Raw genomic sequence first — 27,823 nt, 5'->3', positions numbered from 1 at the left:
AGATCTAGTTATGCAGATGATTGATGGTTTCATGTTTTTAATGAGAAGAGGAGAAAGATATGGGGGTGGGGGGTGGGGTGGGGATTGGGGGCAAAACTGAACAAGATCCAAAAAAATTTAGTACTTTTGTTTTACGCAATCGTCACTTACAGAAAACGAAGTAAACATTTCCAGTTCCCAATCGCCATACATATGTGTACACTAGATAAACATACAATACAATTATTTTAGGACAAAAAATTCAAGAAATCAAAAGCAATAATAAATATCAATTTTGTAACAATCTAAACATACATAGGTCTTCAAAAACCAGACCTCAGTTTCCTTTCACTAAATTTATTAGGAATCAACTCCTATTGAAGATGAGATGGGAGACACGCAAGGAAACCAGTACCGCCGTCTACCATCTCTATGGCCATCATCAATCATTGCAAGTCCTTCCTGCACAAGCCAACAGTGTTTCATTGTTACATATGTGATTTGAGATTGAAATGTGTTAATCAGATAAAGAGAAAGAAACAGATTTTCTCATAAAAAATTTAGTTATCTTACATCGAGTAATGTATCAAGGGCATCGATGGCACGGCCAGAACTCCATGACAACCGCCTCTCTACTTCATCTACAGTCACAAATCCTTGAGCCTGCAGTAAATAAAATGTTACACGCAAATGTGAAAAGACTAATGCTTCTCAAACAGCAAACTGATTGCATAGCTATTTTTGCTACACTGGATAAGTTGGACACAGGCAATCTTTTCTTCACAACAAGGAATCCAATTTCTAACTAATGTCAATCAAATTAAATCACACCATGGATGAAGCTTCTTGTACACATTGTTAACAATCAAACAAGATCCAAAGCAAGATGGTTCAAATTAAAGAAAAGTGAAAGGAACAAGGAAGCATTAGCGAGTAATAACTTATAACACCTTAATGAAAAGCACACATATTACCATATCCAAAAAGGAAGAAAAAGTTGTTACCTGGGCAAGTTCTAGAATTTCATTGTGGTCTTTGTTTAACTCGGTTGGAACTGAACGAACAAGTTTTTTCTTTCCAACAGAAATAACTTCAAAACCACTACCCAGCACCTGAAATTTAGTTAAAGATCAGTATGAAACACCAAAAGGTTCAAGAAGGACACATGTAACAAATTTCTCTAGTGGAGAAACAAAGATGAACAAAAGGAATATGTACTACTCTTTACTTGTGCACTCCGCAATCCAAATGCTCTTCCAACATATACATGCAATTTAGGTTCACTATATGTAGTTTATTTAATCCAACCATAAGAAAAGTAGACATCCTTTTACTAAGAAAGACACAGAAAAGATAAAGAGTGATTAATCATTACACTATCATCTACAGATAAGCATTATATTCAGTAATTAGTGTCGTAGCAGAGGCTAAGCTAACATCCTGTCAATATAGTGTTCTTTTTTCAAAAATATCGATTATTTATAAAAGAATTCAAAACTGACTGCATATCTATAAACAATAGTTGTTCTATATTTACAATTCATAGATTAAGGAAGAGTTTTGTCTTGTAAATTTTCCCCAATTTACTTACAAAAAAACTGAAGGTCCTTCCTACAATTTAAATCCATATTTCAGAGTAAGTCCAAAACTATCCAAAGAAGTGGACTCCTCCTACCATTAACCCATTCACATCCCAACTTCCTTCTTTAGCTGAATATTATCAAGTTTCTTTTGTTTTTTTCTCATAAATGTGTTTGGCCATTACCATTTGTGGACTTTGCTGATACCATCAATTATCATTGACTTTAAGTCCTGAGAAGTATAAAAATTCCCATCACAAATACCAAATTTGTGTATGCTGTATAACAGTTAAAGGAAATCATGAATTCAATGTAATGAGGTTGTTCAAAATGAGATATTGCTGCTCAGCTATGGTCATTCCCAGAGCAGGATTAATTAATGGGGAAGAGTCAAAGGCATGCTGTAAAAGTAGGAGCACATTTATGTTGAACAATGCACTGATGTGCAAACATATGGGATAACAGAACCCTTAAACACATCTGGGATTGTCTTTGGCATTTATTTAAGATTTCCTGAATCTAGCATACATTATCTACATCACACTCATAAACAGTAATAGTCATAATCTAGTTAATGGGCAACCTAAAGCACAAGACCTTCAGCTTCTTAATAGCACGCAGACAATCATCCTCAGAAACAACTTCACGATCACTTTTTCGTCTCTGGCGAAGGAGACTGCAGAGTTCGTGCAGGTCGATCAGTCCTCCATTGTGGGCTCTAGTGGCCAAGCAAATATCCACTATTTGAACTCCTGTCTAGTCAAGTAGCTTGTCTTAGCATACATGATAAGAAAATATTGAAAATAAGCAGCTTGGATTTAATTAAAAATATAAATCAGGAATGGTTTATTAAATAAAAAAGATAAATAGTTCAACAATTATAAGTTTGTAACACGCTGAATTAAAATGTAATGTGAATAAAACAATAAAGAGAAACCATCATAAGGAACATTTTATCTTAGAGGATAAAAGGCTAGTTAATAATAGAATACCAAGCTTTGAAAGTTATAAATTTAATTAATAATAGAATGTCAGATTAGTTATTTTTAGTTTTAAGGCGTAGATGTTCTTCATAACATTAAGACTACTTCCATTAATCTTTATCCCAGTCTCTATTTTTCCACAGACCACAGCTGTTTTACCTATATTTCTAGTGTTAGATTCTATCTTAAAACCAATTGGCATTAAATGAATTTAGATGCCTAGCAGACCCATCCATATACAGCAAAAACTACAAAAGCAATGGAGATCCCCTCCACAACATGGAAACAACTGGAAATGAATTAGGCTCTTATATCGTTTTAGATTTCATCTTAAAAGTTAAAACCAATTGGAATTAAGAGAAGTTGTCCAACAGGAATATAAATAGCCCCCTAACAACTGAGGCAAGTGATGTGGGGCTTTCCAATGTTTGGTAAACTAACATTAGTTTCCAATTTCCATTACATTAAGCATCTCCCTTGTCCCATGACAATCTACCTAACCCCAACTCATGGTTTTTGTTTGTTTGAAAACCAAGAACAGAAAATCTAAACAAGAACTATCACCCCATATGCAATATTGATGCTAATTAGCCAGCATAGGATGCCCAACAAACTACATATAGAAACATGATTAAAGGCAAAAATACTGCATGAACAATCACAAGAAAACCCACAGCTTTTGAAGATAATATTGCAATAAATTTACAGCGGCACATTATCTGCAGCTTTGACAAAATGAAGATTTAATAATTAAATAAGGATACAAGATCTGAACAAGCTACTCAAATTATGGAACACGGCCCTTGAATTTAATAACAGTGGCCGACACTTGACGATAACTCATATTGGCAGAACAAAGATTCTACTATTTTAGATCTATACTAGGTAATGCCAGTAGTTTCTGTCGTGATAAAGGGACATATGCTAAATATTATTAAGATCAATTGAGGTATCTTGTTCATGTGCAGTGCAATGTTATATGCAAGTAATTGGAACATTTGATCTCATATTTACCTTTATAAACATAAAAAATATCACGGTATGTATGCCTATCGGCCTGTGGTTTTGTCATTTTGAAATTTCATAAAAATCATCCTGAAGTTAACTCTTCTTCCCTAAAAGTGAACCCAGTAAAGAGCTGCAATACTAAATCCAAGCCACATTCATATTGCTCAAATTCTGAATAAGACTGTCATGTATAGTTCAGACACTACAAACTCCAGCATTATCTGTCTTATCCTACATTTTTTTCTCAGGTATTCCATATTAATTATCATTATAGCATATGGATATTAGTACATAAAAGATCCATCGATGCATAAGAAAGTAGAAACTTATTTCAGACAAGGCTAAGAAAAATATCACTAACCGAGTTCATAATAGAAGTCACCAAGTCCTAACAGCTCTGACCAGAAACCCTTGTTTGAGGCCAAGGGGTCTACTCCAACTTTAGCACACATCTCATGAAACTGTGATCTGAATGAAGGGTTCTTGCGGATGTCATTCTGAACAGGCAATATCAACTGTTAGAATCTTTTAATTTAATCATGAATTGCCAAAAAAAAAGTGATAACTAAAGTGGGATTTCATTATAAGGCCAACACCAGAAACCATGAACAATGTGTGTTGTTACTTGTTAGCCAAACACTACTCTGAAGTTTCAAGGCTATCAAATTAGTCAAGCATATGCCCCTGAACAGAACTCCACTGACATGCTAAGTCAGCAATCAGCAACATAGCTAAAATATTTCAAACTCACCCTATTCCCATATCATCCTATTTCCATTTCATACATTGCTAGCATTTCTCAACTTTCATTAACGAATATTGGCAAAACTTAAAGCAATTCGTTAAGTGCTTTTGGTCTTATTCTCTTATCAAAATTAGTTTCACCTCAGTAATCCGCGTAATAAATGTTTGTATTAAACGTCAGCATAGCTTACTGAGGTAATAAAACTCTTTTCCTAATTGAAGAATAGAACCAACTACATTAAAGTTTCGTCCTTTATTACTTTCACTCAAAATCAGCCAAGCCCAAGTCCCAAAAAACCAAAAAAAAAAAAAACTCCTTTCCCACTAAAAGCATCAAGTTCATAAAACCCAGTTGAATTTTTCCAACACCCCAACATAAAAATAATAAAAAAAACGGAACAGCAGAAGAATGAGACAATTTGACACACAAATTACAAAGAAACTGATGATAAATCAGACAAATATTACTATTATTCAGAAACTAGCAAACCAATTAAAACTAGTAACTATCATGTGCTGCATCGATAAAAGAAAAAAAACGAATTCACCTTGTGTTTGCGAGCGAAATCTTCGAGCTGAGAGCGAAAGGTGGCAAGCTGCTCCTTCATCAAATCAGTTCTGATCTTTGCGACATTTTCACCAAGCAAACGGAATTGATCTCTTGCAGCGGCGTGCGTCTGCAACCCTCCAATTCCTGGTCTTCTTCTCATCTTCCTTTAGCCTTCGCCGAATCTTTGTTCCAATTTTTGTGGTTTTTCTGCTAATTGAGTTCAGGGTAGTGCTTTTGTTGATCAAATCTAAAAGAAAGAGGCTATTTTTTTTGTGGGAGAATTGAAATTATGGTAAATATGATATTTGAGTGAATTATTTTAAAAGTTAGGGCAAATAGTGAAATTCTGTCCCTGTGATAACTTAGTTGCTGAATGTAAAAAAATAAAAAAATAAATTAAATTAATCCTACAAGTTAAATTTATGAGCTCATTATTAATTTATAATATTCAACAATTCAACAACAAATTATATCTTTTGAAAACTAATTCAATATTAAATTACAAAAATTAAGAATTAATTTTTCACTAAATTGTCTACACCATTAATTTGTGACACTTTTTCAATTTAAATTTATTATTTTTTAAGGACTAATTTATTCAAATTTCATACTTTTAGGAGAGAATTAGGATATTTATTTATGCTAAAAATTAATGAATTTATATAATATTGAAAAAATAAATTTAAATATTTTATTTTTCAAGAATCAATTTATCCAATCCCGTAATTTTAGAAATAAATTTGATTATTTATATACAACCTTCATTTCAGCCTACAAAAAAATGGAGAGAACAAGCTGAGAAAGGCAATGTGCAATACTAGCTTATTTATAAAAGGATTATATAATGTGTGAATAGATAACATACCACTAATCACAGTGGCGCAGCGTAAGCGTGGTCAGCCCATATCCCACAGGTCCCTTGATCAAAACTAGGCTCTAGTGTGAATAGATAATACTAGCTTGTTTATTTTTTGTTTTTTTTTCTTCTTATTTTCACTCTGAATTAAAACAGCACACCCTAATTGTTTCAAGGAGAAACCATTTGATTGATAGATTCCAATTCACTATAAGCCCCCATCTTAACTTTTGAAGGTGATTTTTTTTTATATAGTACTTTTGAAAGTGATTCTTTTTTTATATATAGTACTTTTGAAGGTGAATTTTGATTAGTCCATACAGGGTTTTTGTTTATAAAAATATATGTACCTTTATGTACTGTAAAAACACAAGTTGTGAATTTAGAAAACGAGAATGATAGTTTAGTGAAGCAACACATTGCACGATACCTTAAAACAAAAAGTGAATAATATTGTTTCAACAAAATGCATGCAGATGAAGAGCATTTTGACAAGTGATTATTCGCCAAAAACCACACTCATTATTTGTCATCAACCCTTTATAAAAATTAACGAAGATGTGTGTCAACCACCTTTCAAATTTTTCATGCAAGAAAATAGACTTGCTGACCAAAATTGTCAGTAAAATAGTATATACAATTACTATGATCCGAGTTCGCATAAATCAGATTAATATGTTCCTCATTTGCTCCAAAATATTCCCATCTACAAGTGTAAAATTACAACTATGGTAGGCCTAGAAGAACCTAATGAAGCAAAGCCAATCCCTGTGTAGTAGTCATAATCTATGTTGAAGAACCTGTAGCTTCCTTTGGTATCAGAAACAGAAAAGCAATTGGGATGAAATTGCACAAGGCATGAACAATGATGCCCAAGAGAAGATTGTCAAATGATCCTGAATCAATGTTCAATATAGAAGCCAAGCCAGCACCCACAAAAGACCCCACTGTGGATCCCAAGTTGTTTATTGACATGAAAAGTGCAAATAAAGTCCCTTCAATTCCTGGAGGACAAAGTTGTCCAGATAAGATCAGGAAAGGCATAAACCTGCAGTTTTTCCCAGAAAAAAAATGGTTACGATTTAGAACTAATGATGTAGCACAAATAATTGTTCAAATCATTATGCTTCCAGCAACAAAAACTCAGATGCAACAATGGAGATGCCCATGGCGAATCAAAATGCACTGGAAAATAGATTGGCACGATCATAAAAGATCTTCTACACTTCTAATGCCTATTTAGGTGTGCTTGATAAAGATGAATTAGGGGGCAGGGATAGTTTTAAGAAATGAAAAATGTTAACTTGTTACTATATGTAACAAAAGTAGAAACATCATCATTTCATTACACCAAATGTTTTCATCTCTATTTTAAGATGACAATGAAGTGAACATATAATAAAAGAGCTCAATTTCGATACACTTGGTATAAAAGTTTTTATATTGACAACTGGTTAGAAATCTCCCTAGATATGACTAAAATAATTTTTACAAAAGTCAACAATTTTTAATTATGTGACAATTTATGATTGGATAACAGTGTAAAAAGAACATTTGTATTGTTTGTGTATTTCCTATTAAATTCATAAAATAACATTTCTTTCATGCTTATTTTTATGTTTTTCTTGGAAATACTTTTCACCTATCCAACCATGCACATTTTTAACTAAAACAAAAAATAGAAGCAATAACATACTTGAATTGATTGATTCCATCAGCAAGAGCCGAACCAAAAAGGACCATAATCTTGTCTGAGATGCCAAAGGCAATATTTTTCCTTGACACTACAGCAATCTGCAGAAGATTCAAGAAGGCCAAACCAATATGGGCACACCTGTAATCAAGATAAAAACATATCAGTATATTAAATATACATAAGTTAGTCATCCACCAAGGGAAAATAATCCTTAGTTGCTTACATGAGGATTTTTCGTAGGGTCATATACTTTAGGTGACGATTATAAATGAAGGTGCCCAGCATAAGTCCCAACCAACCAACAACCCGTGAAGTCCCAAGGAAAGATGCTTCTAGCTTTAAAACCTCGGTTTCGTAGTAGAAGATGACGGTTGAAAGATTCGGAATCGTAACGTGGGCAAGGAAAAACCAAGACATAGGTCTGCCCTCACCAACATATAACAAAGACTATTAGTAACTAATAACCATGTTATAGCATATGCATAATACATGAAATGAATTAGCATCAATTGATACGGCCATGCACACATACAGAGGAGTATAAAAATCAAAACCTTAAATATCTCAGATGTTTTGATTAGTGTTCTGTAACATTTCTTATTATTAGTTTGTGTTGAAATACATTCAGGTTACCATTTACAGATTACTAGGTTCATTAGATATTGTAGAGTTATTAGGTCGATCTCTGTTTCCTAGATTCCTCATCATTCATTACTGTATATAGTTCACTGAACCTTAATTTAGAGATTCAGTATAAAAATGACATCAGATGTTCAGTATTTTTCACCAAATCATTCACCCAAACTAATTCATTCACAGTTATAAACCATTGCAGAGAATGTTTTTGAAGGTAACGTCTGTCAATATAAGCTTTCTAACTTGATTACGTCCTTTTGTCTGTAGAAACCAGTGATTCTTCCAAACTAATCATTTCAATCGGCTGCAGTTTATAAACCTCTCAAGTCTATGTAGTTAGACAGTTGCAGAAACTAGGGTGAACATGTTTAGTAGCCAAAATGCCATCTTTAAGGAACAGGTAGGAGGATTCAGGATGCAGACTTACTCAAACTATACAGATAGATAAAACTCTCAGGCAGGAGATTCACTTTCAATAAGGAATCATTCATTATCTTAAAAGTATACAATTAAAATTGAAAATATCTACACGAATACACTGTACATAAACTTTAAATATTACTATAGTTACCTCCAAATCATTGGCTGTCTAAATGCACGGCATAAATCATAAATTGCTTCTTTCAAAGAATGGAACCACTTTAATGCCAGGGAGTCTCCTTTCTTATAAATCTTTGATTTGCTGCTATTTACTGCTCTACCTTTTGCATTTTTTTTGCCCTTCTTTCTTCTTCTTGTGCTGCTGTGGGACTTTTTGGTTAAAGGACTATCTTCATCTAGGGTACTACCATTCATATGTGAATCCCTTACAATTGAATCCTCTGGTTCAGCTTTGCTATTTTCAGAGTTCTCCTCCACAAAACAGCATGATAATAACTGTATGCATGGTAGTACACAAAACAGAAGAAAAATAGTATCTATCTGTAAATTGGATAATGCGTATCCCCCTAACAAACTCCCACATATTCCTCCCAAAGCCATAGAAGACCAAGATATTGACTGGAGATCTCCTGCAAATGATGCCCTAGCCAACAAAGCAAGTACTTAACCACATACTGTAGAGAAGCATTCAACAAAGATGATATGAACAAAGTACATAGTCCACAGTCACACCAAAGATTAGACACAGATACAAGATATAGAATATCCATCATTAAAATTCAAAAAAGGAAATTCCCTCCAGGTCAAACCTTATGCATGGGTCTAATAACTGAAATACATTAAAAGGTTATTAACAAAAGTTACAAAACCAATCCAATCTTGGGAGCAACCTTCAATAATCGATTATATTAAGAGATTGGAACTTCTTATGTCACAGAAAGAAAAAATTCTATTGAATTCAATTGTCAAGTGATACGAATGGCATGATACTATCAAATGAAAACAAAAAATTATCTTGTGCCAAATGAATAAAAAGTATTCCACAATGTCTAGTAAATGCAAACTTGAACAGGAAAGCAAACAATTAGAAAGCAGTCTCACAAGTAAAACCTGAAAAAAAAAAAACAACAGAAGGAAATTGTTTGATATTTAGAAATCATACTACTCTCAGTCATTCCCCAATTTTCATTGCTTTTCAGTGATCAAGAATTAACATTCACACCATTGAATACACAGTATTTGATTTCATCCTCCATCCTTATTATGAAGATTGAGAAATTGCAAATAAGCCAAAAAAAAATTAAACTACAATTCAGATGTTTTGTGTTTTTGCATTTTTCTTATGCGTGCGCAGTATTTAATTAGAAAATGAGAATCAGGAACTTGTGATGCAGACATACCGTTCATATCTTACTGCCTCAGCTATCATTGCATCAACAACAACATCTGCCATTGCTGAGCCCAAGTTTTGTGCAGTCAACAATACCATGAGGTGCCATGTTGAATCCCTCAAAGTTGAAGATAAGCCTAAAATAAACCATGGCACTAGGGAGAGCACAGTTGCAATCACTAAGTAGGGAATCCGTTTTCTTCCTTTAATTGGAATACAATCAGAAAGTATTCTGTGTATCAGTAACAAAATCAGATTGCAAGCAAGCGGTATAAAGTTGATTTAGTAAACAAACAGATACAGATACACAAAAAAAAAACTACAAAAATTAAGCAGCACATTTTAATAGTCAACACAGTTATGTGGGTTGGAGAATTACTGGAAAGTAATATTAAAATTCTGTTTATGCAGAAACTCTTCATGCTGAATGAAAAGGTTACTTGTTCATCCAGAGACCCCTTAAGATCTTGTATTCTCTAATCCCTTTATGACACTTTTCTTTTCCCATTTGATGGGAATATCTATGTCATTTTAAAAACTATACTAGGAACTACTAGTATAAATAATTTAATTCTATCTCATACTTTTCCATGTTCTTTCCCTTTTCATTATTCAAAATCAAAAGATAACTTCTATCATTCTGTCATATCTTCTCAATACTTGTATATGAAAGCTGAAAACAGATGACGGAATTATAGAAACATAAGCACAAAAAAGCATCACATTAAATTTATTCAGGCCGATATAATTTGCAAATCTGCCTTAAGATAAGGATACATTACTTTTGTGCTTTGTATTCATGAACAAATCTCCCTACGTGTATTAAGTGTTTTTACAAGTGAATAATCAATGAAAAAAGGACCATTGATCCGTACCCGTATAATGGTTTAATGCTCCATGGGAAAAATGCTACTGAAAACACAAATTGGGAAGCTGAGGGTGACAACTTAAGATTATCTTTAAGCTGGTAGGAAATCGATGTCCATACAAAAGACCTAAAACCCTGCATTCATTAATGAAGTGAAACAACCAAACAAAAGGCAAGGCATCAATTACCATTATATAATGTTATGTCAGCATGACACTTAAGCAATCTAATAGCAACTGATAAACTAACAGAATCATTCCTCAGAAAATGTAAAGAAAGAAAGAAAGAAGGAAACAAAATACTATTTTAGGCTCAGAGCAATTTTATGCATAGAAAAAGGACTAAAGAAATGAATTGACCAATAACACCCATTGTAACAAAACCAATAAGAAACTATCAGAATTCAGATCTTACAGAAAAGGGGAAAGAAATTTAAAAAAAAAAAACATCATTGATTCCACCAAAAGATTTAAAATTTAGATAAAAAGAAAACAAAACTTGAAGAATTGAAACCTGGGTGAAGTAAATCATGCAAATCAGCCAAAGAAACGAGGCCCCAAATGCAGCATTCAGCTGCTTCGTCCATTGGATCATAGTCGACAAAAAAAAAAAACTCACTCTTTGAAACCCTTTTGTGTATGTGTTTGTGTTTGTGTCTCCCTCTTTGTGTGTTCTCAATTCTCAGTACGACTGTAGGAGGATGATGCTGATTCGAGAGTTGGGCTGTTTTTGGAGAAGCGACAACAGTTTCCGTTTTCCCTCCCAACGGTTTCGACATTCGACAGTGCGGGAGTTATTCCCTTTTTGACGGTTTTGTCCCTTCCTCGTACGGTCTCCAAGTTCGCCGCAATAGAGGTTATTTGCGTCATTAAGTTGAGTAGCTGACACGTCCATGAAACGAACCAGATTTCGCCTGTTTGCAAACGGATGTGATAGTTTGACTTTTCTCAATATGAGGACTTTGACTTGCCCAAAATGTTTTATTGAATTTTCAGCTTGTTTTTTGAAAAAAGGCATTTTCAATAACAGCATATTCTTTTAACATACTATTTAATATTTTTATTATTATTAATTAAAATTTATTGAAAAATACAAATAATAAGATTTTTTAGTGAAACACATGTAATGGAAGGTAGGGTGCATGAAGAGTCCTTGAGTTGGTGGGCCAGTTATGGTTCGTTGACACCAACATTGCAAGCTCTAGCATATAAGTTGCTTTCACAGCCTGTTGGTTAATTTGAAAATCGAGATAATATTGGATAAATCTGAAATTGTGTATAACACTTTCAGATTAAATCAAATTTCGGGGTTCAACCAAAATTGTTCAATCGGATAAAATCATAAGATTATAATTCAAGAGTTTTGTTTTGATCTTGTATGTTTTGTCACCCGTTATGCTTTCTGAACCAGAATGATTATTTATGATCAAAGAACAGGTGGTTTTTGGCGGTTGATGAAAGTTTTATCTTTTTTTAAAAAAAATGCCAACAGGTGGTTTTTGACGGTTGATGGAAGTTTTAAAAACTGTCTTTTCCTGAAAGTCACTTCCATGTAATTTCCAAAATTTGCCTAAACCGAACATCTCGTTATTACATTAAAACAAGCGTGCACTCTTATTTTAACATAATAAAGAGATCAATTACACTAAAATGTCAAACAAACCTCCCCCATTTTAGTATAATTACCGATCAAATCACCAAAGTCATAACATACCACAAACTACTGCATAGATGAAATATCGTGACGATTGAATTTCATCTTAGCAAATTACACGTTTCAAATATTCGAATATCAGGGTGTCACTAAGGATTGAACCCTTTCTATTCATAATGAATACATGAAGATAATCTGCACAATAGTTTATAATATTACTCTTGCTCGACACTAGTTTACTAGCCTGTGTCCCTATCCTTCATAAGCATATCAAAGCCAAGTCCCAACTTCTTGAAGCGGCTAAACTTCATGCTTATATAGGTAGTCTTTTTCTTTCTTGCACCTGCAAATGCAATTTTTCAAAAGAACCATTGAGAAGTTATACTTCAACCTCCTTAACTTACAGAACCGAACACATACCTTTTGGGATACTTTCGATGATGTGTTCCAATCTCTACATGTTAAGCTTTCCACATTGAATTCAACACCTAATGTCATATTAGATGAGAATTGGGTATCTTAACATAAGAGATTTCTGATGGACTTTAATCCTAATCCCACAGCCGACCTTTTCACGAGATCTCTACTTAACCCTTTGGTTAAATGATCGGCCAAATTATGCTGAGTTCTCACAAACTCCACTGATATCACACCATGCATCCCCAAATTTTGAGATAACTCAAATTTGGTGTCTTTTTGTGCCAAAGTTCATATGGGGTAACCTTATTCCTTTTGTTAGGAATTCGGTTCAACAAGTAACAGGCTGTCAACATAGCCTCACCCCAAAATCCTTCACTTAAACCCGAATAGGATAACATGGAATTCCCCATTTCTTTCAAGGTTCTATTCTTCCTTTCGGCTACACCATTCTGTTGTGGTGTATAGGGAGCTGTAGTTTGATGTATTATTCCAGTAGATTGAAAATAAACCGGATCATAATACTCACCTCCCCTATCCGTACGAAGAGTTTTGATTAGCCCATTTTGATGAAGTTCTACCTTTTTCTTATAAATTTTAAATTTATCAAGAACTTCATCTTTTGTATTTAATAAATATACATAACAATACCTTGATGCATCATCAATAAAAGTAACAAGATATTTTTTATGACCTAATGATGGAGTAGCATGCAAATCACACAAATCACTATGAATAAGGTCTAAGACTTTAGTCTCACTTTTAACATCCTTAAAAGGTTTCCTAGTGATCTTGGTCAACATGCAAGTTTTTCATTTTTCAATGTTCATATCAAAAGGAAGAATCATACTTGTTTTTGACATATCTTTTAATCTTTTGTAATGAACATGTCCTAATCTAGCATGCCAAATTTCTGATTTTGTCATATTAGTTATAGAACTACACGAGGCCATACAAACAGATTCAAGAACAAAAGGAACATCAATGTTTAATTTAAACATTCCATTACAACGATAACCAAATCCAACAAACGAACCATGTCTTGACAAGATGTACTTGTCACTTTCAAGTACTTGCTTGAAACCACAATTATTTAAAACCATACCAGACAATAAGTTCTTACGAATACCAGGTACAAATAAGACATTATCCAAATACAAACTTTTTCCGGAAGTAAAAACTAAATTCACACAACCTAATCCTAGGATTGGTTCAGTTGCAACATTGCCCATCTTCACAATAGAGCCATCATCGATTGGTCTAAATTCCTTGAACCAACGACGATCTTTGCACACATGGCTTGTTGCTCCCGAATCAAACCACCAAGCAACGTCATCATCTTGCACATAGAATGCATCAGATATTAGTGATACATAATTTGAATTCGTATTCGAATTAAAATTATTCACTATAATTTGACCTTGTTGCTTTTCAGGATCATTAGACCCACTTGGACCAGCCTTGTTTTTTCCTTTGAACACTCGACAATCCCTCTTTAAATGACCAGGTTTCCCACACTTCCAAAATGACAATTTTGTCTATTTGTTTGGACCTTTGTTCTTATTTCCTTGAAATTTTCGTTTGTTACCTTTAGCATTGTAATTTTGCTTAACTGTTCCACTTTCCTCTACCATATTAACGAAAGAGGAACCTGCTACGTTTTTATCATTGACTTTGTCAATTTCCTGAGCCCTCAGCGACTCCTCAATCATGAAATGACTACCAAGTTGAACCAGAGTCAACTCTTCCTTCTTATGTTTCAAGGTATGCTTGAAGTCTTTCCAAGAAGAAGGCAGTTTATCAATTATAGATGAAACTGCAATGAATTCATCCATTTTCAAATCATGTTGAGTAAACTGACCCAAAATCCGTAGCAGTTCATTATATTGTTCCATAACAGGCCTCGAATCAATCATTTTGTAATTAAAGAAATTACTAACTAAGAATTTGTTACTTGAGGCATCTTCTGCCATATACTTGGATTCAAGAGAGTCCCATAATTCCTTAGCAGACTCAACATTTTGATAAATATCAAAGAGAGAGTCAGACATACCGTTCAGAATGTGTCCACGACAAATGTAATCGTCGTTCTCCCATTTCGAACGCTTCATTGTTTGATCCAGAGTTTCGTCTTCCATAAACACCGGCATCGGTGTACTCAGCACATACACCACCTTTAATGTTGTCAAGAGAAAGTGCATCTTCTTCTGCCATCTTTTGAAATCCTGCCCTTCAAACTTGTCCAACTTCGCAAACTTGCTTGTCATCTTCGAACTATCGTTCGTCATCTCGAAAAATTTGATTCAATCTTTTGTTGATTAATTTGAAAATCGAGATAATACTGGATAAATCTGAAGTCGTATATAACACTTTCAGATTGAATCAAATTTCGAGGTTCAACCAAAATTGTTCAATCAGATAAAATCAGAAGATTATAATTCAACAGTTTTGTTTTGGTCTTGTATGTTTTGTCACCCGTTATGCTTTCTGAACCAGAATGATTATTTATGATCAAAGAACAGGTGATTTTTGGCGGTTGATGGAAGTTTTATCTTAAAAAAAAAAAACTGCCAACAGGTGGTTTTTGGCGGTTGATGGAAGTTTTAAAAACTGCCTTTTCTTGAAAGTCACTTCCATGTAATTTCCAAAATTTTCCTAAACCGAACATCTCGTTATTACATTAAAACAAGCGTGCACTCTTATTTTAACATAATAAAGAGATCAATTACACTAAAATGTCCAACACAGCCTACATCTTCCTCTTGCTGTGAAAGAAACTGAAGTTCTTTCTCTGCTATCCAAAGTCTCAAGAGAAATAAATTAACTTCAAGTAGGACTGATGACCTCATCTATGTTCACACCAACCTGCGCATGTTGGCTAGAAAGAAGGAAGAGTACAAGGTTGGTCCATCAAACTATTGGGATGTTGGCAAGTTTTTAATATTTGAAACTTATTTTCTATGAATCAATTTTAGTTTTTTATTCAATTTTTGGCTAACTGATTTTCTGTCATTGCTTTTTTAGGTGGAAATGTACTTCTTGTGGATGATGACTATGTTGATGACCCGAAGATTGAAGGTGTGCTTTTCAATGATGAAGAAGAGCAAGTGAACTGACTTGGTGGCTGGTGCTGGTTGATGAATTTGCTAGTTTAAGATGCTGCTAACTCGGAGATTATGCTACTGCTTTTCTGTTAGTTCAGTTTATGTTTTTTTTTTCTTTTCATGTTAGTTGAAATTTGGAATTGGAAACTCTAATTTATTAAGGTTTTATGTTTTTTTTTCATGTTATTTGAATTTTGAAGTTGGAATTGGAATTTGAGTTTTTTGAACTTTAGATTATGCTGCAGGTTGAATTGAGTATTTATATTTTGTGATATATTTTTAATTAAAAATAAATGTTCCACCGTAATTTTAAAAAGTATAATAATAAAATAAAAAATAATGTCTCGTGTCCCCGAGTCCATATCCAAGATTTGGAGCCTTGCAAAATGTGTTCCCGAGTCCTTGAAATTAGAATTTCACAGGTCCAAACCTTGGATCCATATCCGAGTCGGATACCCGTACCCGTACCCGAGTCCGCACATCACAGCTTTCAATAAAAGCTATTGGAGGTGTCATATGTGATATTGTTTAATGCAGTCCATATATGTATTTATGAATGTAATGCTAGAAAATATAATATGCATTTAAGCCATGGACTCATTGCATTGCTCAATGACAATGCCATTTACAATGATTTTGCATTGCTCTCTATAATATTGCCATTTACAGTTACTTAAACGTCTCATGCTTACTTTGACTAAGCTCTATAGAAATACATGCCGGAACACCACTACACATACATATAGTATAAATAAAATATGCTCATATACTCATTAGTTTTGCACTAGTTCAATCAAGCATAGACACTCTCAGATTCATATACTCATTAGTATATATCAAATGCAGTAAGTTGGAACACTGGTGGGTCGATAAACAAAGGTCCTGACAGTGTGTGAATGTCCTGATGGATGATTGTAACTGAATTTAACCCCAATGCTGCCTTCACCAAGTTGAGTGCATTGCTCATGGAAACTACTGATTGGTCGGGCAAGACATGCATCCCAACGATCACTCTCCGGCATTGTCTCGGCCACTGTGTATATCCCCTTAGCATCAGTGAATGCCTGATAATTTAGAACCTCCCCAGATTTGGTGATGCAAAGAACAGCAACCTCAGCACCTGCATGAAAGCATTATAAATTACTTTTCTTTTGTTTAAGAAATGGAAATAATAGTCTGGCAGTACGTTGCAATCATGCGAAAGTCAATCTGTGGAAATTGCATTCTGAGTTGCACCAAGATTTTGAAATGCACTAGGAAAAGTGTAATATACAGGAATATACTTAGCTTCAAACCAATTGCAGAGGATGACCAGTTGACCACAGTGACATGTCCTTGTTTGTTGTATTTGTTATTGTTAAATTTCAAACCAAACCGCACCCGAAAGAATGAAATGATGTTATGAAACTATGAATTACAACCAAAATGGTTAACTCTGAAAATGAGATTACTTAAAAGCCAGATACAATAGGATAAGAAAGAAGCCTCGTTTCTCATAGAGACAACATTAAATTAGGTTATCATGGAATCAATGCTATATGTTTCCATAGATGAATCTTAGGGGTAAAAGATGAAACTTGAAAACTTCAAATCATCAGCTGTTAGGCCAGTTTTTCACCAATTGTGAAAATGAACTCCAAAGGACAGTTGCAGCTAAACCTATCTTAGCTTCAACAGATTTGTCATGAAAGTGCATGGTTGCAATAATTTTAGCTCAGCAAACAAAGCAGCAATCTTTAACCAGGTTATCAAATACTTCTAATTCTAATGGCCTAGCAAGACAAATCAAGTTGGAAACTAGATCTTTTGGTGAGATTTCTATTCATGCATTTAGGACAAGTTTAATCCATAAATCATATGTTGAATCAAGATTATTTGTTTTTTTTGTTGACCATGGTATTGGCACGAAATTGTTCCCACCAGAAATGGTGACTATGACTAATCTTTGTCGGGATCATGAGCGTCCTCAAGGTAAGTATTTTTCTCCTAACATGATTTATTTCACATTCAAGGATCAATCAAGATTCGAACCCTGAACTACTTATTAAGGAACACAAATCGCTACCACTTGTGTTAACTGTTGTTGGTAGATTATTTGTTTGCGACTGAAATCAAGAGAAAATGGAAATGCAATGTAACCAGGTTGAACAGATTATCATGAAACATATCTTTTCCAACCAGTCACCATCATTCAAAAATCAATATATAAGACTGGATCAGGAACATAAATCTTCCAGGTATCAAATTACACTTGGGATTGAGGAAATTTTTTTTTCCCACTCCAACAGAGGTTAATCAGGTTATGCATTCTTATGAATATCTGAAAATCCAATGATCAAACCAACCAAGGCCATCTCATTCTCTTAGTGGAAATCTTTTTTTATTTTTTTAGCAGAGGTAATTAATCATCAATTCAACATCATTTCCTAATGGCAATAAACAAATTCTGAAAACATCTTCCCTGTTACATCCCATGTGCCACCAGGTCTAACAGGCTAATAATGACTAAAACAGTGCACACAGTCTAGTGCAAGGTTTAAAACAATGATTGTGAGTGCAATTTTGGCTGCAACATTGAGGTTTTTGGGTTTCTGCTGCCACAATTTCAGGCGCATTTGTCCATAATTTCTCACAATATCAATGATCGAAACAAAAATGCATCTGCAGCCGCAATCTAAAACCTCGGTCTAGTGTGTTATGGCAAATTTCCTCCACAGGCCAAAAAACAAAAAAGATCAGGCAAGAAATAGAAGTGCTAAACGGTTAAAACGCTAACCACTAACCACACACCACAGATATCAACATACACACAAGTCAAGTTTTCAACCAAGTTGAACAATTGGCGAAGAATGACAAGGCTCATGAACAACAACAAAAAAGCAAACACCTTTCAACAAAAAGTGAAAACTCCACTTCAGAAACTCCACAAAAAAAGCCCCAAAAATGAGAGAGAAAACGCCAATTGAAAAGAGAGAGAAAGAGAAAAACCTTCGAGAACATGGTCTTCAGGTCCGAGAGAAGAATCCCCACAAACATCACAAACAACTCTTCCATGGATTTCACCAGTCCAAGCACTCACATCCGAAGCAAATAACAGCAGCAACAGAATCAAACCCATCACTGTCTTCTGCTTCTCCATGGTTGAGAATTGAGAAAAAAACAACCACAAAAAAAACGCTACCTTTCTCAGAGCACTCTGTTTTTGGGTTTATAGGTAGTTTTCTTATAACGCCCACAGTGCATTGATTTTTCACCGACACAATAGCTGCAATGTTGAATCACTGAGTCCAATGACCGAGTCAACCTAGTAGGGACTGAAGTGTCATTATGTAAGATGTTCAGGGGTTAATTGGAAAATAAAAAAATCATGACCTATGTTCTGTCTTCTATAAATACCAACCAAACCCTATGTATAGTTGCTATGTTTTGCCGCTTCTGAGAGGGTTACTGAGGGGGACTGGTAGGTTACCCTGTGTTTTGGTGCATTGAGAATTTTCTATTGATGTTTGTTTATTTTTACTGTTTGTGTGTTACAAATCTCGTTTAGTTTGATAACACTTTTGTTATTGTCAATGTTGTTGTTATTGTGTATTGCATGCTATAGGGTTCATTTATTGTTTCAAAAGTTAGATTTTTTTATTGATGTTTCAGAAGAGTGGAAAATGAACGGATTCATGGTTGTTGTATTAATGTGGGAAATATTAAGGGATAAACCGGTATAGACTCTCACAATCATGCTCAATGTCACTTTTACCAGATTTGAATTCCTGAGTGTTTCTCTTTGTTTTCTTTGGGAGTATTATGTGTATTGTTGTGACTGGTTAATTTTAATTTAAACTGGATGAAGTTCTTCTCTTTTTTCTACCCTCTTTTGATGGGGAAAAGTTTGTATATTTCAATTTGATTGATTGCAATATGGTTAATTTTATATTTCACGGTAAGTTGTATAGTATTTTTCGAAGGGTAAAGATGATTTTTTGTGGGTTTGTTTGATACTTTTGAGGACTGAATTCCCTTGAGGAGAAATAAAATCAGAGGGATGTACATATCTGTTACCTATTATTGTTGTTTTTCTGCACTTTGTGTAAGCATTGTGCCATGTAGCATCCATTCTGAGTCTTAATGTAAAGCCCAAGGTTTTAAATATTGGTTGCGCTGCAGTTTTGTTGCACATTTTTCTACTGCTTCGATTGTCAATTTGTGTGAAATATTGTGTCATGCACTGTTATAGGCAGTTTAAATACTACTTGTGTAAGCACGGTCCTTAAGATCGCCTTCCTTAATTCTTATCATGGAAGCGTTTTGAGTCATAGCTGTGCAAAAGCAATTTAATTATGGAGGTTTCCCATTAGGGTTTTCCTTCTGGGTCCTCCTTTCCCCCACTTGATTCGTATAGTAATGAGGTATAGACCCTTTTTACCATTGGAGCTGTTACTTTTATCCTATTATTGTTGATCTTATGTAAATGACTACGTGTCACCATAAGATTCAACTAATAGGAGTTTGGCTCCTTTGGTGCACGACTAATGTCTCAGCTAGCAAGTGGGAACAATTAGGCAAATCTTTCTTAATTTTGTTGGTTTGTACCTTGATGACTTGTTTGGTGCTTTACTTTGTCTGCTTTATTAGTTCTGTTTTAGTTAAGAATACAAAAGACAAGGCAGATGAATCAAGTAGATGTGTGGAAGGAGAAGTCCTTTCTGATCTTAAATTTTGAGGCATATTTAATATCTTATATGTTAATCTTTTTGTGTTTTGAAATGCTATTAAATATTTTTAAAGAAATCACTAAATTAGTATATTCTTCATATGCAGAAAGGCGTTGAAAAAGATTGTCCCCCTCCCTTTTCCTGTTCTGTTTGCTGGATCATATTTTTGTTAATACCAATTACCAACTCGGGTGCCAATGTTTACTCTTGTACATTTTTGGGTTGAGCTCATTGATCTCCTAATTCTCTCCATTTTTCTATGATTGCTCCACTGATTTCACATTACATGTACACTTGGTACCATTAAAGAGAGTTCGTTATAGAAAATTAGACTTGATTTTGTTGGGTACATATTGTTTCAGCACACTCCCATCAACAGCATCATCATACCCTACTCTACCCCTGGGGCCATACTTTAAGCAGCACAAGCCACTCCTATATTCCAAACCATCCAAATTCAACTCTCTTTCAATAAATGGCCACAGAAGGATGTAAGTTGCACTGATCTACTCTTCCATTTCCACTGTCATGACAGTTCCTAACTCTGGAAAATCTAATCATAAAATGAAATTTGCAGCTGTGATCTCTTTGATTTGCATCAAGAGCAAGTACCTTATGAAGTGGCCTGGTCTTTGGCAAAAGGAGATTGTCAGGGAAAAGAAGGCACACATTGAAAAGGAAGGAGATTGCACTGACACCCTTATTATTCTACAACACCCTTCTGTTTATACATTAGGTACAGCTAGTATGGAGGAGAACCTCCAGTTTGACAAGAAAAAATGCTCGGTTTTTTTTCCTGCATTACATCTTTTCTCTTCTCATTTTTTTCAAAAATACCCTAAACTACACCTGTTCTTGAAGTTTGGAGAGAAGTTTCTCTTTGGTTTTGGTTTTGTTTTAAAAATAATATTTTCCCAAACCAAGTTTTAAATTCTTTTATTTTGAGGTGCTATCGCATGCTATTAACATTATTAGCAAGAGATGTCATAGTGGCATGGTTGCAACAATAAGGTGCTATGAATCAGGACCACATAGGAATTGGCTGTACTACAATTGCAAGGAAATGGTTAGCAAATTCCTTGGATGAGTGAATCAACTGGAGAGCTATAAACGTAAAACAAGCATAGGAATTGTGTTGAGAGGCAGCGTTTTACAAGAGAATGTGACTTTTGTAGAAATTGGTTATGTAAAAGCTGGGGTAGAAGTTCTTAAAAAAGATTGAAATCTTGAGTTGATGTATCTCCCATGGCATTGCAATAAATAGGCAAATTTTAGAACCTGTAAAATCTACCATGGCATTGCAATTGACTAGATTAACAGGTACTATCTCATTATACAGAGATATATCTCCCATCTTCTAAATTCAGATATAGGTTCTTTCAGCCTAAATAGCCATGTTGATACTCAATTATATGTCTATCTGCACAGGCCATGCAATGCTGTGAATCCAAATTCAAGACAATGCACCAGTGCTAAGATCCTACTTTTTCATGTTGTATTTGTTTTTCTAAACATTCATGTCATGTAATTTTGCAAGTATATGACATTAGTAATTCATGTTAACAAGTGGCAAGGTTTTGGTTTGATAAGCTAATAATGTTTTTAACAGTGACCAAACTTTGCTATCTTCAATTTTTTAATCACTGTCTCAAGTCTGTTGATTCTCTGCTCAAGATCCATTACATTTATTCCAGATACAAAGGTATAGCTTTCTCCTTGAGTACCAGATAGGCTTACCCTCTCACTAGAAAGCCTTGATTCTTTGCTCCCATTCGCATCTTCAAAATCTTCCTCCAAACGCCCCATCAATGGTTCAACCGTATCTTTTGCAAGCAGTTTTGTCAGTGGTGATATCCTTTTAACATTTTCATATTCTGCAGTAGAGGCTGAAGAACTTGGGTTGGACAAATTCTTACATGTTGGAACATAAGCATCAATACTTTCATTAGCTATCGTACCATCTTGAGCAGAATTTCCAGAAGAAACAGTTTTCAAACGTTTAAGAAGAAAACCAGAAGGTGCATCAACATCACTATTACGTTTCCTAGCATTTGAATCATCATCAACATTCCCATTTTTGTTTGCTTTTGATACTTGAGGTGACCTTGGACTTCTTTTTCGTCGCACAATATTCTTTGCAAAATCCTGATGACCCATATTCTTTGCAAAATCCTGATGACCCATTAGAGATCGCTTCCACCACTTTGCATAACGTGTGGTAATATCACCCTCAAAAAGCCTAGCAGGAAAATACAAACTCCTATCAGATATGGGCCTGCAGTAATTTTTCCAAGCAAAGTCTTTAGTCCCATCAAATCTAGGCAAGCAACTTGGAACATCTTGATCCATTCCAAATTGCATAGCAACTCTATGTGGCAGGTACTTCTTTATAGTAGACTGAATACCAACAAGCAGAGAAACTCTCAAGCATGTAGCAAAAGATACTAGTAGTCCCGTAGGTTCTTTATCCAAATCTGTATCAATTAGTACCAAAGTTTCATTTTCTGGATAAAACACCTTGAACTTACCGGCATATTGAACATAAGGGCGCCAACAAAAATGCTCCATAGCCGACTCTAGTGCCAATCTCACATTGTCAATTTTCAAGGCCTTAACCTTGTGCCACCTAAACATCATAGGATCTTCATGGTTGATCAACCTGGGCTGTGGTTGCAAATTCTTGAACCTCTCCCAAACCCAAATTTGGACCAAGTAAAAAGGTGACTGAAGAGTAACCTCCAATTCCAATTTATCACCAAGTACTAGTTGTTTTGTCATACCGACTATTGAGTTCTTCAACAAAGTCAAATCCTTATATATGCTGGCCAAAACTGCTGGTCCCAAAGCAATGGGATTCCCTCTAGCAAGATGAACAGCTATAGGGAAAACCAACGTACTCACCAAACCTTTGGAAGAAAAACCAATCATTGACAACCAAGTTGCAAGGAATGCTTCATGCTCAACTTCACTCCCACTATTGACAAAAGCATCCATCCATGCAGATAAAGAAGCCTTAGCTTTTGTCCTCCTCCAAAGTTGTTCTCTTGCAAGAATCAATTTCTTCTCCGCCTCTCTCATTTCATGGCTTTGAAGTGTTGTTCTCTTGCAAGAATCAATTTCTTCTCCGCCTCTCTCATTTCATGGCTTTGAAGTGGGGCGAAGACAGGATCACCAACAACAGGGTAACCCCCCAACACCATCACATCCTCCAATGTGATGGTTGCCTCGCCCCATGGAAACAATAAGGTATTTGTCTCAGCACACCACTTCTCAGCGATCCCAAAACACAAGTTCTGATCTTTCGCTATGGAACACTTGATGCTCATTATGGCTTCAAAGATGCCAACTTTCTTCCACACTGATTTATACCTGAGTTGAAGGGCATCCACCCATTCAACCCATTTCTTCTTTGTGTGGCGCCGCCAGTCGAAATGGATCACCAAAGGCCAGTCCTTTGGTTCAAACACGGGTGGCAGTGACATAGTCATAGAAGATGAAAGAACCTTAGAAACTGGTCCATCAAGGGATTTTGCAATGGGTTTCAGAAAATAGGCACTTCTCAAAGCTGGTTCACTGTCTCCAATAGGTGAAACCATTAAATCTTCCCTTACCTCCATAATGCTCAACAATGATTCATCCATTCTTTAAATTTGATATAGAAACTACAGTGCTAGGTTTTTCAATAGAATGTGAACATGCTACAAATGGTGTCGAAGCTTAATAAAAAGAACCCAAATGATCAAAAAACGGTTACTGTCAATGCATTGCTTTGACTAGAAAATGGACACGTTATGGCTCATGCATTTGTTGTGTGCAATTTCAATGATAAGTATTCTTCCACATGAAGTTTGTGTATGATGAGATACGGGAATAGAGCATCGTGTCACCGAGTACAGGTAAAATTAAAATACAAAATATAAGAAAAACTAAAATTAGAAAAAAAAATACATAATTAGTTTAAGTAAAATATAAAAAGGTGTAAATTAAAAAATAAATTATAAAGACATGTATAATTAATTTAAAATTTAAAATTAAGGTTTTTCAATTTCGAAGGATATTGTCTGATCTTTTTTTCCTCTCTTTATAAGGAAATTGTGATAACTACAGTTTTTAAAAAACTCTTGAAAATGAAATCAATCTTTTAATAATAAAAGAATAAAGCTTTTTCGGTACAAAATAAAATAAAACTTATATAAAAAGTAATTAAAGAGTTCTTACTTTCAATGAGAAAAAAAAAACAAAAGCCTGCCATTTTAGTTAAAATAAACCTTTCCTAACACATGGATGAAGAACGTCAACCAATCAAAGTTATCAAACTCTTCTCCTCCCCCAAGGTAATAGAAAACCATATTATATCAAATTTAGAAATTAATTGCTAGCTCTCATGTTTTAAAAATCGAGTTATGCTAGAGAGTGTAAATTAAGAACTTTATAGCAGTTTTTGCAAGAAGTATACCCCAAAAAATTATTTGTGTTGAAAATTAAATTGCAACTCCTTATATAGATTAGGCGATCATGCAAGGAGCCGTTTTTGCAAGAAGTACCCCAAAAAATTAATGTTAGCCTTAAATTGTTGCCATTCATGTCTCTATCAAAGTAGTACACTGTTCACAATGAACACATTGATTGTGTGTGTAGCTGACCAAACACATCAAGCAACCACCCAACTTGGACATTGCCTGAATCCTGGCATCTTAATTTGTATGTGGCAGCAACACCCAAAACTATCTTTAATAACCATATGCTAAATTTTGAGTATACAGAATCTGTAAGAATTAAGCATCAAAACATTCCATTGTTGTTCAAAGAGTCTTTAGAAGTATGATAATGAAGAGATATCTGTTTAGGGAGGCTTAGGGCTGTGACGATCTAGGACCCTAGTCAACGGGGAAAATTTATTTTAGAGAAATAAAAAATAATAATTATTGGCATGGAATGGAATGAAATGTGAGATAAAATGAAATATCAAATTGATCAAAGTAGTGTACTGAAAGAGCTAAAAATGAAAGAAAAAAAAAGGTAAAAGATAAAATTGGACACCAGAGAAAGAAATTGGAGACAATGAATTCGTATATATAAAAATAGGGGAGCAAAATACAAAAACTCTAAATATATACACTTGTAGTTTTCTCAAAGTGAGAGAGTGCATTAGCACAGACTCACTTCAACATATGTCCACCAGCGGCTCAGGGTGTTGGTTGCATTTGATCATTGTATTGATGAGTCTATGATTGATGGCGCGTAGATCTGCAAATAAAGTTATAATCTATTATTTGTAAACAATAACTGTTATGTGTGTTGAGTTGAATCTATGGTCAGTCATGTAATCATGATTTTAAATTGTCGTTGTAGTCACAATGGCAACTTCATTGCAATTTTTGATATTGTAAAAAATTACAAACAAATGCGACTGATTAGGTATGGCAGATTTAGAGGTTTATTATTTCAGTAATGTAAATAATGATGAAGGGGAGATATAAGCATACTGTCATGTTGTTTTGGAATTGGCATTTCTGCTATGCAAGATAATGTGAAGGCATTCCATTTCCACCTATGCGGGTTCCTCATGCATCATGATGATAGATTATATCTTGGTTGATCTTTTTGTTGATCCAATGCTCAGATATTTATACTTTTCTATTAATGAATGGGTGCAGGGCAATATTGATCCAATTAACATGTCCCTTGCATTCCTAATTTCCTATAGTATGAGTGAGCATCATGCCATTTTAATCTTTGGCGGTTCACCAATTATACTACCTATAAAGGTGATTCATGGTAGCCTTCGTCACATTTTTATTGCATTTGCAAAAAGATTCCACACCAACAAGCATTTGGATTTCAGTTTGGTGACTTCAAACATGCTTTTGGAGCATCAAAGATATTATGGTTCATGTTTGGTTGCCACCAGAAGTCATTTTCCTACCAACATTTTACTCTAAGCTGAGTTTGGTGCGCCAAAGCAACATGGGGGTTGCTTTTGAAAACTCATTTTCTGTTGGAAGTATTTATCCAATAGCAACATCAAGTAAAAGTACTTTTAATTAGTATTACCCAAACAAACTTTATTTTATCAAGATATTTTTGAACAAAAAATATTCAAACATAAATATATTATAATAAACTTATTTTTATCAAACTTGAGTTATTAACATATTTATGATTCAAATTTATGTTCGCAAACTTTAATTCAAACATACAAAAAGAATGTTCACCTGAGCACAGAGGATCCTATTCGGCATATTCGACTGAAATTTGGCAGCTTCACTGAAGGTATATATATGTTTTTGCTAATTCAATTTTATTTGCTTACAGTGGTATTTTAATCTTTGCTTTTATAAATTTACATTTACGTCATGGATAATACTTAAAGAAATGCAAACAGAGGATTCTATTTCTATTTGTGGCCCATACGTACTAGGTGCTAGAGGTGGAAATCCACCTAGGGGCACCTATATATTTGGTTGTCCACTCCATATTAGTAAAGGCAAAGGTTTATATATTAGGCACTTTATATAATAGACAGACAATTCTCTAGCCTTTATGTTACTCAATTCTATATAATTTTTACCCTGTCCTATGCTTTGTGAAAATCCTGTGAGCTAAAGCAGTATGATTGTATGAATTAAAGGTGCTTTCTTCTGGACTCTCCCTGTCATAAATTTGTTTTGTTACAGGAAATTAAAAGAAATTTATTATCTCAACATAATGAAATCAAAACTATGTCATATTTCTAATTTTAAGGCAAACAACATTATATTAAAACCAGTTTATAACTTGCATTCCAATGGCTTAGAGGACCTCTACAACAAAAGAATACTTTCGACCTTTGGTTTTTAAATATAAAGGACTAATTTCAAATATTGCATTCATTTATATCTTTATGTATAATACTGTTTAAAAGGGACTATTTAATGTTTTTTTCCACCTACACATGTAGCATGTAGGTTGTACTGGTTTTGTACCACGCATACATAGAATTCCAAATTTTTGCACCCTTTTAGTACTCGACCACCTTAATATATATATGTCAATATTTGAAATTTCAGCCAAACGTGTTTCTACACTTTGAGTCTTCTTGCTGAAGTGAAGCATAATTCTTTCCTCTCATTTAAGTAATATTGTAACTTTTGCTTCTCTACTACAACTAAAACAAAATTAAAGTCATCTTAAAACTTTTTTCTTGACGCAAGTCATCTTAAAACTATACTGGACAAAAATCCTTCACTTCAATATAGCCTACTTTAAAGAAAAGGACTGATGATCATA

The 27,823-nt window shown here is 34.3% G+C and overlaps 4 protein-coding genes, 1 long non-coding RNA gene and 1 other non-coding gene across 7 annotated transcripts; 2 read left to right on the top strand and 4 right to left on the bottom strand.

The window, feature by feature from the left end:
• Positions 1-240: 240 nt before the first annotated feature.
• On the bottom strand, positions 241-5,170 carry LOC100781799 (vacuolar protein sorting-associated protein 22 homolog 1). The gene is made up of 6 exons (XM_003532071.5): positions 4,843-5,170; positions 3,912-4,047; positions 2,157-2,311; positions 984-1,091; positions 553-642; positions 241-441 (listed from the first exon to the last, which is right to left on the bottom strand). Exons 1-6 carry the CDS (start codon positions 5,002-5,004, stop codon positions 340-342), a joined length of 753 nt encoding a protein of 250 aa, XP_003532119.1. The 5' UTR covers positions 5,005-5,170; the 3' UTR covers positions 241-339.
• Positions 5,171-5,831: 661 nt separating this feature from the next.
• On the bottom strand, positions 5,832-11,559 carry LOC100781251 (probable folate-biopterin transporter 4). Its single transcript, XM_003532070.5, has 7 exons — positions 11,185-11,559; positions 10,679-10,806; positions 9,814-10,035; positions 8,604-9,056; positions 7,620-7,817; positions 7,397-7,534; positions 5,832-6,748 (listed from the first exon to the last, which is right to left on the bottom strand). Exons 1-7 carry the CDS (start codon positions 11,263-11,265, stop codon positions 6,487-6,489), a joined length of 1,482 nt encoding a protein of 493 aa, XP_003532118.1. The 5' UTR covers positions 11,266-11,559; the 3' UTR covers positions 5,832-6,486.
• A 5,038-nt stretch (positions 11,560-16,597) lies between these two features.
• Positions 16,598-18,997, bottom strand: LOC100527393 (uncharacterized). The gene is made up of 2 exons (NM_001248520.1): positions 18,834-18,997; positions 16,598-16,965 (listed from the first exon to the last, which is right to left on the bottom strand). Exons 1-2 carry the CDS (start codon positions 18,982-18,984, stop codon positions 16,682-16,684), a joined length of 435 nt encoding a protein of 144 aa, NP_001235449.1. The 5' UTR covers positions 18,985-18,997; the 3' UTR covers positions 16,598-16,681.
• Positions 18,998-19,271: 274 nt separating this feature from the next.
• Positions 19,272-22,117, top strand: LOC100780349 (uncharacterized). 2 transcript variants are annotated; one of them, XR_005886238.1, is made up of 4 exons: positions 19,272-19,305; positions 20,661-21,045; positions 21,132-21,290; positions 21,983-22,117. It is a non-coding gene; the product is annotated as an uncharacterized lncRNA (long non-coding RNA). The 2 variants fall into 2 exon arrangements; XR_005886239.1 differs by having other exon boundaries at positions 21,132-21,874.
• Positions 20,496-20,590, top strand: LOC113002467 (small nucleolar RNA Z266). The gene has a single exon (XR_003268028.1). It is a non-coding gene; the product is annotated as a small nucleolar RNA Z266 (small nucleolar RNA).
• Positions 22,118-22,156: 39 nt separating the features above from the next.
• On the bottom strand, positions 22,157-26,603 carry LOC102666527 (uncharacterized). The gene is made up of 2 exons (XM_041017782.1): positions 23,683-26,603; positions 22,157-23,656 (listed from the first exon to the last, which is right to left on the bottom strand). Exons 1-2 carry the CDS (start codon positions 24,193-24,195, stop codon positions 22,157-22,159), a joined length of 2,013 nt encoding a protein of 670 aa, XP_040873716.1. The 5' UTR covers positions 24,196-26,603.
• Between the last annotated feature and the right edge of the window lie 1,220 nt (positions 26,604-27,823).

Source organism: Glycine max, chromosome 8 (genome assembly GCF_000004515.6).
Source record: "Glycine max cultivar Williams 82 chromosome 8, Glycine_max_v4.0, whole genome shotgun sequence".
NCBI lineage: Eukaryota > Viridiplantae > Streptophyta > Magnoliopsida > Fabales > Fabaceae > Glycine > Glycine max.
The sequence above is the reverse complement of the archived record's forward strand: the minus strand, read 5'-3'. Positions and strand labels throughout refer to the sequence as shown.

Coding starts and splice junctions, on each gene's coding strand:
- LOC100781799 (XM_003532071.5), bottom strand. CDS start 5,004: ATGAGAAGAAGACCAGGAATTGGAGGGTTGCAGACGCACGCCGCTGCA. Junction 1,092..2,156: donor GTGCTATTAAGAAGCTGAAG/GTCTTGTGCTTT, acceptor ACTAAATTTCAG/GTGCTGGGTAGTGGTTTTGA. Junction 643..983: donor AAATTCTAGAACTTGCCCAG/GTAACAACTTTT, acceptor TATTTACTGCAG/GCTCAAGGATTTGTGACTGT.
- LOC100781251 (XM_003532070.5), bottom strand. CDS start 11,265: ATGATCCAATGGACGAAGCAGCTGAATGCTGCATTTGGGGCCTCGTTT. Junction 9,057..9,813: donor GAGGCAGTAAGATATGAACG/GTATGTCTGCAT, acceptor TTTGTTGGCTAG/GGCATCATTTGCAGGAGATC. Junction 7,818..8,603: donor AGACAGCCAATGATTTGGAG/GTAACTATAGTA, acceptor TGGTGAGGGCAG/ACCTATGTCTTGGTTTTTCC.
- LOC100527393 (NM_001248520.1), bottom strand. CDS start 18,984: ATGGAGAAGCAGAAGACAGTGATGGGTTTGATTCTGTTGCTGCTGTTA. Junction 16,966..18,833: donor TGAAGACCATGTTCTCGAAG/GTTTTTCTCTTT, acceptor GCTTTCATGCAG/GTGCTGAGGTTGCTGTTCTT.
- LOC102666527 (XM_041017782.1), bottom strand. CDS start 24,195: ATGGATGAATCATTGTTGAGCATTATGGAGGTAAGGGAAGATTTAATG. Junction 23,657..23,682: donor AAAGCCATGAAATGAGAGAG/GCGGAGAAGAAA, acceptor GATTCTTGCAAG/AGAACAACACTTCAAAGCCA.